Source organism: Trematomus bernacchii, unplaced genomic scaffold (assembly GCF_902827165.1).
Source record: "Trematomus bernacchii unplaced genomic scaffold, fTreBer1.1, whole genome shotgun sequence".
Classification (NCBI taxonomy): Eukaryota; Metazoa; Chordata; class Actinopteri; order Perciformes; family Nototheniidae; genus Trematomus; species Trematomus bernacchii.
Genome location: NW_022987720.1, coordinates 1,030,251 through 1,048,262, shown reverse-complemented (window position 1 = coordinate 1,048,262; position 18,012 = coordinate 1,030,251). Strand labels below are relative to the sequence as shown.

The 18,012-nt window shown below is 38.9% G+C and overlaps 1 protein-coding gene across 2 annotated transcripts; it reads left to right on the top strand.

Annotated features, from left to right (window-relative positions):
* Nucleotides 1-1,557: 1,557 nt before the first annotated feature.
* On the top strand, nucleotides 1,558-15,839 carry LOC117493519 (SH3 and cysteine-rich domain-containing protein-like). Of its 2 annotated transcripts, XM_034144124.1 has the most exons (6): nucleotides 2,487-2,684; nucleotides 2,791-2,918; nucleotides 3,111-3,208; nucleotides 12,194-12,245; nucleotides 12,794-12,931; nucleotides 14,631-15,839. In XM_034144124.1, exons 3-6 carry the CDS (start codon nucleotides 3,204-3,206, stop codon nucleotides 14,727-14,729), a joined length of 294 nt encoding a protein of 97 aa, XP_034000015.1. In that variant the 5' UTR covers nucleotides 2,487-2,684; nucleotides 2,791-2,918; nucleotides 3,111-3,203; the 3' UTR covers nucleotides 14,730-15,839. The 2 variants fall into 2 exon arrangements, with proteins under 2 accessions (XP_034000014.1, XP_034000015.1); XM_034144123.1 differs by lacking the exons at nucleotides 2,487-2,684; nucleotides 2,791-2,918 and adding an exon at nucleotides 1,558-1,789.
* The last annotated feature ends 2,173 nt before the right edge of the window (nucleotides 15,840-18,012 follow it).

The window sequence follows — 18,012 nt, the reverse complement described above, 5'->3', positions numbered from 1 at the left end:
TCACTCATCACATAGGCCAAATGGGGGAAAAAGGAAATGATGGAAAGGGTCTGTTTACAAAATATTGTACAACTTTAGCCAAAGCCATTTTAAAACACTTTGCATATCAGTAATACGTGTGAATAAAGCACATACAATGTTTAACAGTAATTTTTCTTTGACGAAGACTGACCATGTGAAATTATCTTCAAACAGCCGGAACACTGAGGTCAAGGGGTTGTACCTTCAAAGTTAAAGTCTTTAATTGTTACTTGGAACTGACAAATGATTACATTAGATGATTGTGACAGTAGTTAGTCAGAAATAACAGCAGTCATATCAGTATGACCCCCTGTGCTGAAACTGTATGAATCTGGTGTATGTTTATGTAACCGATGTAATTCTGATCTTCTGTGGTTCAAGAACAATGTATACCTCGTTTAAAAGGATTTTTCAATATATAATCTAGCAATGGTAATGTATAATATATACACTCATTTGCAAGCATTCAATCAAACATGCTTAAATAAACTACAGATGACATTTTCTTTTTTTGTACGTCTGTCCAGGAGAGGTAGAACTTTTAGATCTTGTACCGTACACAGCCATCTAAAATGGTCTAGGCAAGATAAAGATGAATATATTAATGGAATAAATGGAGAGAGATGGATTACCAATTATTAAACAATTAGTGTTAATCAACTATTTTTTTTTTTTTTTAAATAACTTTTACTCCAATAACGTTTATATATAGAAAAATGTAGAATCCCAGGTGTATTTTTTCAAGTTAAAGATGAAAGAAAGTAAAAACCTAATTTCACTGGTTTCACTGTATTTAAAATATTGTATTGGGTTTAACATAAAGAACATACAATACCATAAATATCCAATATGCAGAAAAAATATAATATTGAATAGGGATGCAGAGGTGGAAGAAGTACTCAGATCTTGTACTTTAGTTAAAGTAGAAGTACCAGAGTCTAGGAATACTCTGTTACAAGTAAAAGTTCTGCATTCAAAATGTTACTCAAGTAAAAATATTGGCATCAAAATATTAAAGTACCAAAAGTAAAAGTACTTGCCAATGCAAATTGGTCAATTTCCGAATCATATTATATCATATGTTTCGATTATAATTATTGATGCATTCAAGTGTAATCAAAGCTGGCAAAGGGGCAGCTAGTTTTAATCACTTTGTACACTGCAGGGTAGTTTGTGAATTTACTTCAGGTGAAACTAAAGTCTTGTTTAAGTGCTGATTATATTTCACATAATTAATCTAAGTCTAAATAGTAACTAAAGGTTCAAAATAAATGTAGGCTATGGGAGGAAAAGTACATGATTTTCGTCTGAATTCTACTGGAGTAGAACAAAGTAGCATACACTGGAAAGTACAAGTATTTCAAAATTGTACTTAAGTACAGTACTTGAGTAAATGTACTTAGTGACTTCCCACCTCTGCGTATACGTTTTTTATTGTTCGTTACGTTATCAAAACCTGAAGACTGCCATATGAGGAGCGACAAGGGGTTTTATTGTGAAAATCACATCCGGAAGTCTGAAACGTAACGCTGTGTGGGTTGAATCTTGAGACGCCCATTTCAAGTCCACCCAGCCCCGGCTGCTGGATCAGTTCATCCCTCTCCTGCAGCCAGATTTGCGAGCCTGGATGCCGGATCACCGCAGATATTCTACCGCAACAGGTAAATCACCAGGAACCAGGAGAGTCGTGTAGGGGGCGTGTCGTGTACTTGCTGCGACTGCAGCTGGACCATATTGTTCGTGGCAGCAATAATGGCAGCGTTTTCGGGTAAGAATATCTATCAATCTAACCCTGTTCATGTTGCATGAATTCAACATTACTTTAATTTAAAAAACCACGTGAGTGCAGTGAAACCTTAAATATGTATTTTGTTGAACATAAATGGGTGTTATGCCTGAAATAGCGCTGGCTGTGGAAGAGTTAGACTGGCTGTAAATCATTCAGGCTTACTTGGCCAAATCTACGTCTGTTTTGTGATATCTGTGCACAGGGCCGTATATCCACCATTGAGGTCACCGAGGTCCGGACCTCGGTCATTTTTTCCGAGCTGTGTATAACAAAACGTGTGAAATAACGGCACTAAACGGGGTTCTTTGTAGTACTTCCATTTACTGACGATGGGGGCGCTGCATAACTACGTAGCCTCGATTAAAGAAAACAGAAGAAGACGACTTGTATCAACAAACCACCGCAGCCCGGACTTGTACCGGAGCAGCGGAGGAGTGATGAGGTATCTAGAGATCTGAGTCCAGCGGGCTGCTTGTGTTTCTGTTCATCAGAACATCATATGACCAGCAGATCCTGTGTGAACGCACTACGTTAGTCAGTGGACGTCCGACAACATGCACACTAACTTATATTGCAGCTATAGGCTAAACTTTGGTTTAAATTGCGTGAATAAACTAGCTAGACATTCATCCAATGTCAGAAGGATTACCCTTTAACAAACGTTGTAATGGTTTTATTTCATTTCAATTTGAGTAAAACATTGAAGATATAACATTGTATTGTTTTCTTTTTACACTGACTCGGATATAATGAAAATACTACGTCAGTCGAAGCTCAGCGTTGGTAAGGAAGAGACAGGACAGGCAGAGAGAAAGAGAAAGTGATGGAAGTCAGGGAGGAACTGATGAATCAAGAAGACGCCCACCAGGAGCAGGTGTGAAGAGCACCAGTGTGGCGCCGCGTCTCCCCGCTAATTGTGCTAATACTTCTCTGACAACTTTCTCTCCACCCACAACCCTCTCCTGTTTTAACGTCCTGAGTGTTCATGGAAACGTGATCCTGCTTCTCCCACTCGTGTTGACGGTGGATTAAAGGAACAGATTGCAGAACAACTCAAGCGGCTCCCCAGTCTATCAGTGTTCAGTAAACAAGGGCTTCTCCTGCCTATGTGAATGCCAAAATACTATTTTAAGAAGCGAGAAAAGTGACAATAGAAAATATGGTGTTGCATTGTATTTTTGTGACTATGAGCTTTGTTTAACTTGTCAGCTATGTTTTCCTTTTTCCTCAGACTTCTTGACAACCAAATCTGTTTATGTGTTCATGTGTTTTTCTGTGTATGTGTCTGTGTGTTATCTAGTTGGAGCAGATCCACCTACAACAAGATGTCCTTAAGCTCAACACCTATGTGGCCTTGTTCAGCTTTACTCCCCAAGACAGCCATGACCTGGAGATGAGGTTAGTTTACTAAATCACTCGCTGTCAGTAGATGAAATATAGCTGACTTACTCTGACATGCTCACAGTGATCTTTTTTAAAACATGTTTTGCTCTTCAAAATGTCCTTAACTAAGGAGAAAACAAAGTATACAGAAAGGCTGAGACATTTCCTGTGTTATCAAATCATAAATTTGATGAAACCTTCTGAAGGAGAAAGATTAAATCTACCTCTGTTTCATTCATACACACGCGTATATACACACTTGATCAATGAAAGAGATCTCTTTCAGATTGATTTATTGACTACTGTTGCCTTTTGTATGTTGAGAAACATAATTGTGGCACACATACTGCCATGTGAGTCTGCAAAACAAACAAAAAACAGTGACATGCAATCGTAGCGTACTGTATGCCTGAGGGCAGTCGTACAGTGAAAGGACTTGGCACACGATCACAAACACAAAGTACACTGTTTTCTGCTGCATGTTCATTCATCAGTTTTTTCATGCCAGGACATTCAATGTTCTGTCTATTAGTGTGTCTGTGTTTCTTCCCTGTATCTTATATAATCACTCCATTGAGAGCAATAGGAGTAAAAAAACACAAGAATAGATTTAGAAAATAAACTGATTAGCTTCTTTTTTGAAGGTAAGGGTCCTCAAAGATTTCTTTCTCTGGAGTGGCCTCATTAATAAAACATGTGTTTTTGCCATGAGGGTCTATTAATATCAGTCAATCTCATGTCTTCATGAATTTATCCTGAGAGTCTTTTGAAATGTCATTTTTATTATATTATACACCAAGAAGTTCACCCAGATTTTCCCCAGAACTGTAGTAGTCAAAACCAATACTATTAGTTGAAATCAGTCCTATTCCATACCAAGGTAAAAAACAGAAAAACAAATATATGATTTGACAAAAATGCTTTGGTATTTTCATTTTTGTAGTATAAGCTGTTTTACATTGCTGTGAAAACATATATTTTAAACATCTTTATTTACAGTATGATCTACTTTACCATGACTTTTTCATGACATACTACACTATCACTTGTTTTTACATCATCATTTTTTCCTCAATTCTCAATAAAATATTGAATCATATATTTACATTTTAAATGTTTGCATTTTTATTGATTGCAGTAACACGTTAAATAAAAACACTAGGGTCAAATCAAACCATATCAATGTTACAGGGCTGACACATACTAAAACATTAACATTCACACCTAAGGACAATTTCACATCACCAATTAATGTTTTTTTTGCATAATCATTATATAGCGGGAGTAAACCGGAGTTCCCGGAGAAAACCCTGGTGGCACAGGCTGAAGTATTTGAAGGTCCTGTGGTCATCCTGCACGCTTGGTGGTTGTTTCTGAAGACTGCTGATTTTATGTGACCCCAATATCAGTCTCACCATTCTCAGATGGGTCGCTGAGAGGATCACACATTGCATCTGAAAGATCCAGGGTGCAGATGTCCATCATCTCAAAGGCCTCTGATGCATGAGGGTTGGAATACATGTTATCTTCTAGGTGAACCATTGTTACAAAGCTGTGTTCTAGGGCTTGTCCGGGCGTAATCCTAGTCTGCCCATCCAGATTGAACAACGCATTTAAGAGGTCTGAGAATGCCATCTTGTCTTCACGCATAACCTCTGACAATGTAATCTTGTCTTCAGACGTATCATAGTCATGTTCCTCTGGCTTCGCCATTACTGCAACTGTCAAATCTTTAACATCATCAAAATACCAACTTGGAAATTCTGGCTGGACACCAGACACCATCTTGTACTGAGATGGCGTCATTAGCTCCCATCCTGGAGTCAAGCCATTTGCCTTGATAAAATACTGTGAAGTGTTTATCCCAGCATCTAGCATGTGTTTTTTTGGCTGACCAAGGAGCTGGCAAATAGCTCTCATCTGGTCGTATGTAGAGTTTTGAGGGAAAAAGTTGGTATTAAAATACAATGAACCCAGGAGACATCCCAGTGACCACATGTCGATGGCTTCAGTTATAGGGAGACCCAAGGTCACCTCTGGAGCTCTATAAGAAATAGGTTGCAATTCCATACCAACCTCTGCTTCGGAAGCTGGGATGGCCAAACCGAAGTCAATTAATTTAATCCTGAAGGGCTGAGACTTGTAGTTGACAAGCATGACATTGTCCGGTTTCAGGTCCGTATGAATAATGCCAATTCCCTTCAGGGCTTCAAAAGCTACAAGTAGCTGTTGTGTGATAGGGCGGATTTCGTTCAGGGAAAATGGTTCCTGCATCTGCGAATAAAGGTCCCAAATGCTCATGTCCAGCATTTCAAAGGCTAGGCAATACTTGTCTTGGAACATGAAATTATCCATGTATCTCACTAAGTTATTCTTATCTGGGTCAAGTCCCTTGATTTTTTGAAGCATTCTCACTTCATAATTTGCATGTCTTCCGTCTTCGAGGATCTTGATTGCCGTTGTTTCAGATGTTTTCAAATTAACACACTTGGCAACTTTTCCAAAACACCCTTCTCCTACAAAGTCCAATAAAATGAAGCGTGTGGAACTGCTGTAAAGTATTGTGGGATTTTGTGCCTGAAGTGGTGCGGGTGCTGACTCGTTGTTGTGGGGTTCAGGATTGCAGGGGTCTGCCTGAGAGGTTGTGTCATTGGTAGGTCTCTCAGTGTTTGATTTGTCAGCACATCGGGAACTCTCAGGTGGTGCGGGTGCTGACTCGTTGTTGTGGGGTTCAGGATTGCAGGGGTCTGCCTGAGAGGTTGTGTCATTGGTAGGTCTCTCAGTGTTTGAATTGGCAGCACATCGGGAACTCTCAGGGGGTGAGTCACCGTCAGTTGCCTTCATGTCAGTTTCAGGGTCGCTGAGAGGATCACACATTGCATCTGAAAGATCCAGGGTGCAGATGTCCATCATCTCAAAGGCCTCTGATGCATGAGGGTTGGAATACATGTTATCTTCTAGGTGAACCATTGTTACAAAGCTGTGTTCTAGGGCTTGTCCGGGCGTAATCCTAGTCTGACCATCCAGATTGAACAACGCATTTAAGAGGTCTGAGAATGCCATCTTGTCTTCGCGCATAACATCTGACAATGTAATATTTTCTTCAGGTGTATCATAGTCATGTTCCTCTGGCTTCTCCATTACTGCAACTGTCAAATCTTTAACATCATCAAAATACCAACTTGTATATTCTGGCTCGACATCATACACCATCTTGTACTGAGATGGCGTCATTAGCTCCCATCCTGGAGTCAAGCCATTTGCCTTGATAAAATACTGTGAAGTGTTTATCCCAGAATCTAGCAGGTGTTTTTTTGGCTGTCCAAGGAGCTGGCAAATAGCTCTCATCTGGTCGTATGTAGATGCTCCAGGGAAAAACCAGATTCCAAAATACATTGCTGCCAGGAGACATCCCAGTGACCACATGTCGATGGCTTCAGTTATAGGGAGACCCAAGGTCACCTCTGGAGCTCTCAAAGGAATAGGTTGCATTTCCATACCAATCTTTGCTTTGGAAGCTGGGATGGCCAAACCGAAGTCAATTAATTTAATCCTGAAGGGCTCAGACTTGTGGTTAACAAGCATGACATTGTCCGGTTTCAGGTCCGTATGAATAATGCCAATTCCCTTCAGGGCTTCAAAAGCTACAAGTAGCTGTTGTGTGATAGGGCGGATTTCGTTCAGGGAAAATGGTTCCTGCATCTGCGAATAAAGGTCCCAAATGCTCATGTCCAGCATTTCAAAGGATAGGCAATACTTGTCTTGGAACATGAAATTATCCATGTATCTCACTAAGTTATTCTTATCTGGGTCAAGTCCCTTGATTTTTTGAAGCATTCTCACTTCATCATTTGCATCTCCTCCGTCTTCGAGGATCTTGATTGCCGTTGTTTCAGATGTTTTCAAATTAACACACTTGGCAACTTTTCCAAAACACCCTTCTCCTACAAAGTCCAATAAAATGAAGCGTGTGGAACTGCTGTAAAGTATTGTGGGATTTTGTGCCTGAAGTGGTGCGGGTGCTGACTCGTTGTTGTGGGGTTCAGGATTGCAGGGGTCTGCCTGAGAGGTTGTGTCATTGGTAGGTCTCTCAGTGTTTGAATTGGCAGCACATCGGGAACTCTCAGGGGGTGAGTCACCGTCAGTTGCCTTCATGTCAGTTTCAGGGTCGCTGAGAGGATCACACATTGCATCTGAAAGATCCAGGGTGCAGATGTCCATCATCTCAAAGGCCTCTGATGCATGAGGGTTGGAATACATGTTATCTTCTAGGTGAACCATTGTTACAAAGCTGTGTTCTAGGGCTTGTCCGGGCGTAATCCTAGTCTGCCCATCCAGATTGAACAACGCATTTAAGAGGTCTGAGAATGCCATCTTGTCTTCACGCATAACCTCTGACAATGTAATATTGTCTTCAGGTGTATCATAGTCATGTTCCTCTGGCTTCTCCATTACTGCAACTGTCAAATCTTTAACATCATCAAAAGACCAACTTGTATATTCTGGCTCGACATCAGACACCATCTTGTACTGAGATGGCGTCATTAGCTCCCATCCTGGAGTCAAGCCATTTGCCTTGATAAAATACTGTGAAGTGTTTATCCCAGAATCTAGCAGGTGTTTTTTTGGCTGTCCAAGGAGCTGGCAAATAGCTCTCATCTGGTCGTATGTAGATGCTCCAGGGAAAAACCAGATTCCAAAATACATTGCTGCCAGGAGACATCCCAGTGACCACATGTCGATGGCTTCAGTTATAGGGAGACCCAAGGTCACCTCTGGAGCTCTGAAAGGAATAGGTTGCATTTCCATACCAACCTCTGCTTCGGAAGCTGGGATGGCCAAACCGAAGTCAATTAATTTAATCCTGAAGGGCTCAGACTTGTGGTTAACAAGCATGACATTGTCCGGTTTCAGGTCCGTATGAATAATGCCAATTCCCTTCAGGGCTTCAAAAGCTACAAGTAGCTGTTGTGTGATAGGGCGGATTTCGTTCAGGGAAAATGGTTCCTGCATCTGCGAATAAAGGTCCCAAATGCTCATGTCCAGCATTTCAAAGGCTAGGCAATACTTGTCTTGGAACATGAAATTATCCATGTATCTCACTAAGTTATTCTTATCTGGGTCAAGTCCCTTGATTTTTTGAAGCATTCTCACTTCATCATTTGCATATCCTCCGTCTTCGAGGATCTTGATTGCCGTTGTTTCAGATGTTTTCAAATTAACACACTTGGCAACTTTTCCAAAAACCCCTTCTCCTACAAATTCCAATAAAATGAAGCGTGTGGAACTGCTGTGGAGTATTGTGGGATCAGGCCCATCCTTATCTGATTTTGAGCAACTCATTTTTCCTGTAAGATGTCCCAGCAGAGCAGATTTAAAGTTGGACTGTCTTCTTCCTGAGGTTATAACAATATGAAAGTGTCTGAATCCCTGAGTTCTTACTAAGGTTTGATCTTCAAAGTGAATGATGACATCATACAGTTCCATAATCGAGCCACAAGTTGATGATGTCATCGTAAGGATGTCATCATGCTTTGCTGATGTCATAATTCTAAATCTAAATCTTTCACTTGTTTTTGCTCCAAGCTTTTTGTTTTGCCATTCATGTCTTTCACTGTGATGTTATCAATGAATAATTCTGATATCTGCTTGTTTGACTTCCTATGGCACTAGCAACTTATTAACCAATTAGCTTCATTACAGTCCATACTATAACGTTATGACAAACTATACTGAATTTCATGATATGCCTATGACATTCTTTACTATGAAATTGTTATTGTGACATACAATGACAATTTGTATGACATAATATTACTTGTTACACGATATGGCTTTTTTTACAAGATACTATGCTGTGGTGTTTTTTTAATAAAATATTATACTATGAGGTTTTTCATAACAAACTATGCCCTTTTATGACTATGTACTTTTGTATGAAGTTTGCCATATGCTCTGACATTTTTGATGACATACTGATATACTGTATGGTTCGTCATATTATGGTATGTCATGAAAGAAACCTTATAAAAATGAAAAAACATATGTTAAGGAAAGTTTCACAACCTGCGATGCACGTCCACTGTCTAATGTTGCAGATCAGCCTTACATCTCTCTCTCGTCACAACAAAACAAACACAAGATATGAACCGAGAATTTGGAAAATCGTTACACCGCACGAACAATATTTTATCTTGTACAAGGACTTAATTTATTCCATTATAGTACTTCTACACATACTAGTGCGTATATGAATTCATACTAGTGCAATATTTACATTCATATTAATGCAAGTAAGTACTCAAGTAAGCACAATTACATTTATTTATTAATTTAACTAATATTCATACAGAAGAACCTGTGTGTGCAATGACAATAAAGGTTTTCAATTTTCTTCAAAAATGATGACATTTGTAATGGCCAAAATGTATAGTTTAACACATATATTGGAGAGAAAACAACACAAATTGCTTTTCAGACAAACCAATGAAAAGGATAGACCTTTAAAATAAAAATTTGAATTTCATCAACCAGGCTCCTGAGAGCCACTGACCTGCATGTAATATCTCCCGACTATAACACACCTGATTCAAATTACCTGCTCGTTATCAAGCAGCTGAAGCTTGTCAAGGTGTTTGATAACGAGCAGATCATTCATATCAGGTTTGCTTCATGATCACAGTTTGTGTCCACTTTATGAGGACATGAGCTATATACACGCTAATTTCGACTATTTAGTAGTCTGGTGTCCTGAGAAATATTGTATACACTTTGTTTGTAGCATGAACTTGGGAAACTGTCAAAAGGTTGATGTGTGTTCCAACATTTAACCATGTTTAACTGCTGAACACACCATTAGGAGCGTTTATAACAGCAGACATTATAACTTGTGATAGTAGGAAAAGCACAGGTGTTAGGAACGATACTGACAATGCCCCTGCTCTGTTCACGTCGCAGTGAAAGTTAAGTCAAAGCAGCTAAGTTCAGCCTTCAATTGCATTATTCACAGTTGAGCATTTTTCTACTGTGACAAGTCAAAATGTCTGCTGTGAAAAAGGCCTATTTAAAAGTCACATTGAGTGTTTTGGCTTAGCAGTTAATTGAAAACACCTGATCATTGTCAGTGAAGTGTTTTAAGCTGTTGAAAGCTGTGCAGCTGCAGTTCTCCATCCTCCGTGATTCAGTCGGATTACTCTGAATGACAATAACATCAAATCAATGTGAAAGGAGTCGCTCATAGTGACAAACCTACACAGAATTATAAGCTGGATCTGCAGCTGCTCTTGGCTTTATAGTGACTTTTTAACTTATTGTTTAACTCTCCGCTCCTCAACTTAACTCTTTTTGTCCACTGTACTGCACATTTTTGGACTAACAATCATTATGTGAACATAAACATGACTCCAAATTAAATTAAAATGTTGCTCTGAAACTGCGGGATGTGTAAATTAAAAACCTTGCTAACAATTTAGTCGTAACTTGTTTTCATTGCCCACGAGTGGCTAAAGAACGGGTGATGCAGGTTTAAAGTAGAAACAGCTGAATACCGGTATGTGTCGTCTGTCTAATTATCTCAAATACAATCTGAAACGCAGGCTCCAGATTGTATCTCATTTCTTAACCATGATTGATAGGGCCTCGTCAGTGACATACTTTGTAAAGACCCTCAGGAAGAGAGCATTTATCATGAGCAGTCCTTCAGCCTAAGTATCCATTTGCTCTTGATCCCCACAGGTATTCTGTTAGGATTTAAGAGGTGCACTTGTTCTCTCTCACACACGTTGAGAAAATACTTCAATCGTTAGGCGTGATTTAAAATTCATTGGAAATAAAATGATCTTGCACTCCCTGTCCCCCTACACCATTGGCAAGCTTTGTTTTAAATATATTCTCTTATGAGAGCCTATTTCTCCTCTGGGTTTTGCTGCAGACAGTAATCAATACATCAAAGTTAAAATGGAGGAAAAAGTGGAATATTTAATCAGAAGATTCAGTTTTCATTTTAAGTGAGAAAATCAGGTTTGTGACTATTTTCAGTTGGCCCCACATGCTCTGATTACATGATTACCTTCCACTGTGTGGTGATTGTAATCATGAACATTTATACATTGCTAGAATACAGAATTAGATAACCCACTCCTCAGCCTTTATGTTATTTAAAGGACAATGATCTCAGCAAACCTTTATTTTAAGTGGTTTTGAAACACAGCACTCAAAAGAGATGCTCACAAGGTACGTTTCCTGTTATTCTTTAAGAAACTTTGTTTTCACCCTAGAAGGTTTTATAACACCGGGTGCTATGCTGTTTCTCACCTGCAATAAACTGTGTTTTCCAGAGTCATGGCGAGCATTACAGAGCACAGCCAGTGTTGTAACTGAACCACAAGGAGAAGAAAATGGGGAAATTACGTTTGGCTCAACTGTGCTGGCCCTTTTGATTTTTATTGATCAAATTTAGCCAACGGCTTGGAAGAGATGTTTGTAATTATGGCACATGCGGTAAAATGATTAATGTGTTTACTGGACAAAGAACAATTACTTACAGCAAACAGGATTAAGGTGCATCTGGAAAAACCCCACAAACACCTTCATCTGCTTGGCTATACAAGAGGGCCTGTCAGAGAGATCAAGTGAAGAGGTGCAGCTTCTCTCATTGTTGACAGATACAATAACTTGTAGGTGCTGTCTGATTCACCCTGTTGAACTGAACAGCAGATATGAAGTGTGCCATGACAACAGTGGAAGATTCACTTCTAAACAATCACAAAACTTATTATACAAAGAGTCAACAATTTCTCATAGAAATAATATAGAACAGGATTCTCGTTTCTAGCCAGTGAACTTTTATATTGTTAGCTAAATGACTACTGATGTGGTTATTATTACTTACTTTGTAAAGGGGATTTCTGTCACTATACATAGATTCATCAAACCATGAAGATAAGAGGAGGAAAACGTTCCCTTTTTCAGTATATTTGTCTTTTGTGCTCTATATTGCAGCGCAGGAGACAGAATCTTAGTGGCTGACGACTCGAATGATGACTGGTGGAAGGTAGGTTCAAAACCAACTCATAACACCATTATGAATAGTGACAAGTCATCTTAAACATTTTCTTTGTTTATATTATAATTAACCTTCAAAGATTAAAAGTTAACGGAGGCAGTTTTGAACGGTTTACATGAAATGTGGATAATCCACAAAGCACCAAAATGCCCAAATAAGAAGTGGAGCTCTAAATTATAGGAGCGAGGCAACAGGCTGCCTCGAGACACAACTGCACGACAGACACATTGGGTAGACAAAAGGGTGAAAACGTGACTGTACAGAGGCAGCCTGCTACCACCAGACCATGAAGAAACTCATCACGCATTTTAACTCTGCTGCTGTTTTCTACCGGCTGTAGATAAACAGAGACATCAGGTCAGTTTGTTATGGATACTGTTGTTACACATGCACAGTACAATGTTTAGGTACTGAAGGTGAGCGTAGCGTATCCTCTTTATATCTATGAACCAGGTGTATTGGTAGAAAGTAATGTACTGTACTGTGTTTTAAGGATTTTATCTAACCACTGGTTTATTTTCCATATATTTCTTCAGGGGGTTATTGAGGACAGGATCGGTTACTTCCCGGCGGCCTATGTTCATCAGGCTGGGATTGAGGACCAAGTGTTCAGGTGTAACAGGACGTTCATCGGCTGTAAGGAACAAGGACAGATCACCTTAAAGGAGGGACAGGTACTGTACACACCTACTGTATAAACCTTATGATGATGCTGATGATAGGCTGATTATCGACATGTTAAGTGTAAAGTCTTAACATAAATACAGGCTGTAGAGGATGTCCCTTCTAAAATAGTGTTTATTTATATCCTTCATTATCCTGCCCTGTAATTATGGCCTGCTTTATCTTCTGCATCTGCAACTCTCCGTGTTATATTTATTCTATTTTCTTGTTCTGGGTTTTGACATAGTAGTAGATAGTGCTTCACGACAGCAAAATAAAACAAAATGCAAGAATGATAGTAAAAATATGAAAATTATAAATAAACATCTTGCAAAAGGAATACACCAAAATAAGATAATAAATGAATAGCATTGATTATAAGCCAAACACAAATGTTTTATTATGCAGAGGTACATTCTTAAAACTGCCAGATAAATACCCATCAATCAAATGTATAACCGGCTAGATAGCTCAGTTCATATGTATTTTTTTGGGGAAAAAAAACATTTACAAACTGTAACGGTGGGATTGTTGTTAAGGTCAATTGCCTGCCTTTAGAGCCACAACAACACAAACCACATTATTAATTAACGAAACATCAGCAGTCTTGATCACATGAACGTCCTTGTCATTATGGGTTAGGGGAGCCTTCAGGGTGAATATTTAAACTTCCACATTCTACCTGGGTGTAATTCATGATCACACTCCTGCCAATAGAGCTCATCAGATTCACATCATCCAGCAGCTCTTTAGCCATCTTATTACCCTCCTGCAGCCCACGTTGCCCCTTACTCTTCCCTCGCATTCACCTATAACCTGAAAAGCTTGACTGGAGTTTGCTGAAAGGATCCTTCGTCGGAGTAACCATTAGATTATCATGTTGGTATAATGGCTCTACTTAGGTCATGCCCCTTTTTTCCCACAATGCTTCCCAGGACATGTTGGGATTTTAAGTAAAGAACCCCCAGTGGAGATGAAACCGCAGATAAAACGAGTAGTCTGTGACCCGATGCCTTTCTTTTCCGTTGACACAAAACCCAGGGGAAGGTTTTGGAGCGTACTAAAAGCCAGTATGCAGATACAATGTGTTCTAATCTATCAAGAGGCTCATTCAGGGCATCTAATAATTATAGCAATATTATAAACAAGCACAACCACATCATCATCATCTTTAAAAATAGGTTGCGTTTGTAAATTGTCCCTTTGAGCTGGACCATACAGATTGAGTGATATGAGACATAAAAACAGAGATAAGATCAAATGAAAATTGAAGTTTTGTTGATTATGTTTAGACTAGACGACATGTGGGCGCTTTATTGTTCATACATACAAATCTTTATTGACTATTAGATTAGCAAAAGACCATAAAGCATGTAGTTGTAGAAGAGTTCAACATGAAAACTGACAGGTTATCAAAGTAGATGCATGCCTAACCTAAAACATGAGAAACAGCCTAGGAGCCAAAAAAGACAACAGGGCTATCTGTACACTTGTTGCCATAATATGTATTTCTAGTCTTGCCCCAGTGTGTTTTTATTTAGTATGAACTTGGCACTTCCACTTTAAAGTCTATATATATCGACCTCACGTCAGTATCAGATATTGTGTCCCACCATCTGTTACTAACATCGATCAAATGTTTTATTGTATGTTTGACTGCACTGGTTATCTTCAATTTCTATTAAAGTACATTTTCTTTATTTGCCTCAGATCTGTGTGAGCAGTGAGGGCGAACACAGCGGCTTCATCAGAGTGGCGAGTGGAAAGAAGAGAGGCTTCGTGCCCTACGATGTTCTGGAAATCATATGAGACAAGCACTCGGAGACAGAAAGAGAGAGACTGAGACAACCAAGAGGAGGAGGAAACTAAAACTGCCAAATGGCTCAGAGAAACCAGGGAGAGACTTTGCCTCGTCAGACGTTTTGATGTTAAAGTGATACTGGTTTTGTGAATGAAGACTCTGCTTTGTTGTGGGTCAGAGTCTCCGTACCTTCTTCCCTCTAACACAGAGCTAGATGCTAAAGTAGACATTATAGTGTGTTTGCTAAACAGAAGCCCTCTGTTTCACTGGATTTGATTTAATTTATAAAGCTGATTGAAGTGTTTCTGTTCCCCTTAGTTTGATTTTGCCACAAACGGTTTGTCTTTTAAAAATGGAAACTCCCGTCTGGCTGTTTAAGCCAAAGAAAAGGAAACAAACACAAAGCACATCCAATGGCATTCCTCTTACAAATAGTTTAGTTTCTCATGCTTTGACATCATGTTGCCGGCAAAAGTTTAGCTTTTAATCCAAGGATTTTAAGTTTGTAATAAATGGCTGATTATTTTGGATGACAAAATGCCAGATGTCAGAAGGCAATGGAAAATTGTATCACAGTAAACCTACTTCGGAATTTTTTTTTTAACTTGCCATATAACTTCCAAACTACAGTGACAGTCCTAAGGTAGAAGGTGATTCACAACAAAGAGATTTGAGAGTATTTTCAGAGGAATTTGTCACAATCAAAGACTTCAGAAATGCTCAGTGGTCTTTTCAAAATATCGCCCTCATATTCCCCAGATTTCAAATGTCTGACTCATTGCATTTCCTGAATTACTCAATGGTGACGGTTATATGCATTTTTATTTATCGTTAAAATCAGAACCCTTATTTAAAATCTGTGTTCCACTAGAAAACAAACTTGTTATTTACGAATGTTTACCTTTTAAATTGTTTCCATGCTTTGGGATCCATTTGACTGATCTTTTAAGGCTTGTCTTTAATTAAATTATTTCTCTTTTTGGTGATTCTGAGAGGTGTTACATCATAGTAGATATAGTATATCTCTTAAAGGTTGTTCTGCACTAAAACGTGGCTTTATTGAATATCCTGTAAATACTGTACATACAAAATAAAAAAATATTCTTTATCACAACAAACCAAAAGTGGATTCTAATCATTTTGTGGTGTCTTACATGTATGACTTCTTTCTGTACCCAGGAGTTATTACATTGAATTCCCTATAAAAACATAAGCCTAATATTTCACATATTTAAAATAATTTCCATCATGCTTTGAATATCTCTTGTCCATGAATAAGAATCGGTAAAAGGCTCATTTGCTCAAGTGGGCCCAAAAAAATTATGCAACATGCAAATATGTATTTTATGATGTGATCTTTGCCAGTGAAAACAACTGGATTGTGACTCAGTTATTCACAGAGTGCAAAGAACCAAATTCATTTTCACAGCGCGAGAAGCAGTAGACTAGATTATTAAAAATCGTTTAATTTTAACTAATGACTTTCATGCCAGCATTGACGAAAAGCCAACATTGACGAAAAGTCAACCGTGTTAGTCATAGCAATATGTTTTATATTTTTCTTTGTATTGGTTAAGTTCAATTGTGAGTCCACATTTCAAAGAAAAATGTTCACAATTGTATAACAATTCTAATTCCCTCTGCTGCTAAATACTGTGATAAGGCTAAAAGTGATAAAAAAAGAAGTAGATAATTAGAGATTGTTTGGCCACTATATTTAAGCTGTATAGTTGCAGCTCATTGTAAGAGTGTCACAGTGGGCTATGCAGTGAAAACAGAGTATTTGGCTTAGTTTTTTTACTTCATTAAGTAAAATATGTATTAATAACAAACCTTAACTGTAAACTGATGTTTCATTTGATCATGATTTACCCCCATTTGATGTGCCGGACCATCTGACCAGACTATCTGCACGGTCCACCATGAGGGACTGCTTCAGACGTCAGACCTCGGAGGCTTCAGCAGCTCCATTTAGCATCTGCCTGCATGTTTAAATTGTCTCTGGAAGCCTAAGTATAGAAGTGGAGACACTCACAGACACTTAATGACTGCCCATTTTCCTGTAGTGTGTCTGTGTGATGACACACAACCGGCGTCACTGCAGGATACCGACGAGACTCTAGCTCCACCTGTTGGTTTGTTAGAGTAGCAGCAACATCCAGCAACTGGGTTGAACTGACTGAGCTGTATTCACACCGTGTCTCAAATGAGTGGCACACTTTTACCTTGGTCCACCATTCATATTAAGCTCTCTTACAAAAAACAAATCAGAAAATGCTCAACTTAAAGCTGTACTATGTTAATGTTTTGAACAATGGTTTAAATTAATATGTTTGAGTGTAAGAACATGCTGATTGTTTGTTAAAAATTGATTATTATCACACAACGCAGTTTCGCTCGGCTCTACAGAGCTTTATGGCATCACTTTGTTTTGTTTTTTTGCTGCCGTTTTGGTTCACTTTCTCAATTCTTGTGTCATTTTGAGATGCAGCAAAGAACAGATTTCAGTAAAAAAACAAAAATCTGTAGCCTACAATACCTGCTCATCACCAAACACCAGAAAGACACAGGTACAGTCACACAAAATAATGTAGGCTTAATAACTCTACCTATCTATCTATCTATCTATCTAGGGCCGTCCCTCCCTACTTTCCGATCATGCAGACTGCGTGGGGCCTCACCTTGCGGAGGGTGCCTCAACTGAGCCAAAAATGCAGCGCTTATTGGGCGCAATTAGTGTGGCGCGGCACGGTTTCGCCGCTGCTTTTTACCCGTATAGCAATTGGTCCAGATGGACTGTGCTGCCAGAGCAGGGAGTTCAAAGAGTGGCATGGCTGTCGCTCAACAAAAGGGGTTACCAAAGGTACAACATGACAACATTCACATTTCACAGGGGAACTAACCATTTCTTCGATTGTCTTACATAAATGAACAAACATTTATTTCTTTGCAACTGTTGCCGGTTCTTATTTATGTCTTTATTTGTCCAGGGAAGTACTACTATGAGGTGACCTGCCATGACCAGGGTCTATGGGCGTTTCAAGGTAAAACAACAAGAACTTAATGATACCTTTTTTTATGGATGACAACCAGTCTATTTATGCTGTAAGATCTTCTTGTGTTCACAGAAAAAATAAGTGAGGCTGTTGATCTGCACAGATGTAGCTGCCAGAGGAATTGACGTCCACGGAGTTCCGTATGGCGAATATTTCAGATCTGCAAAATAAAACGGACCAGCGGTCATCACAAAATCATAAATGTTTTTATATATTTTTTTTGCTTTTAACTTGC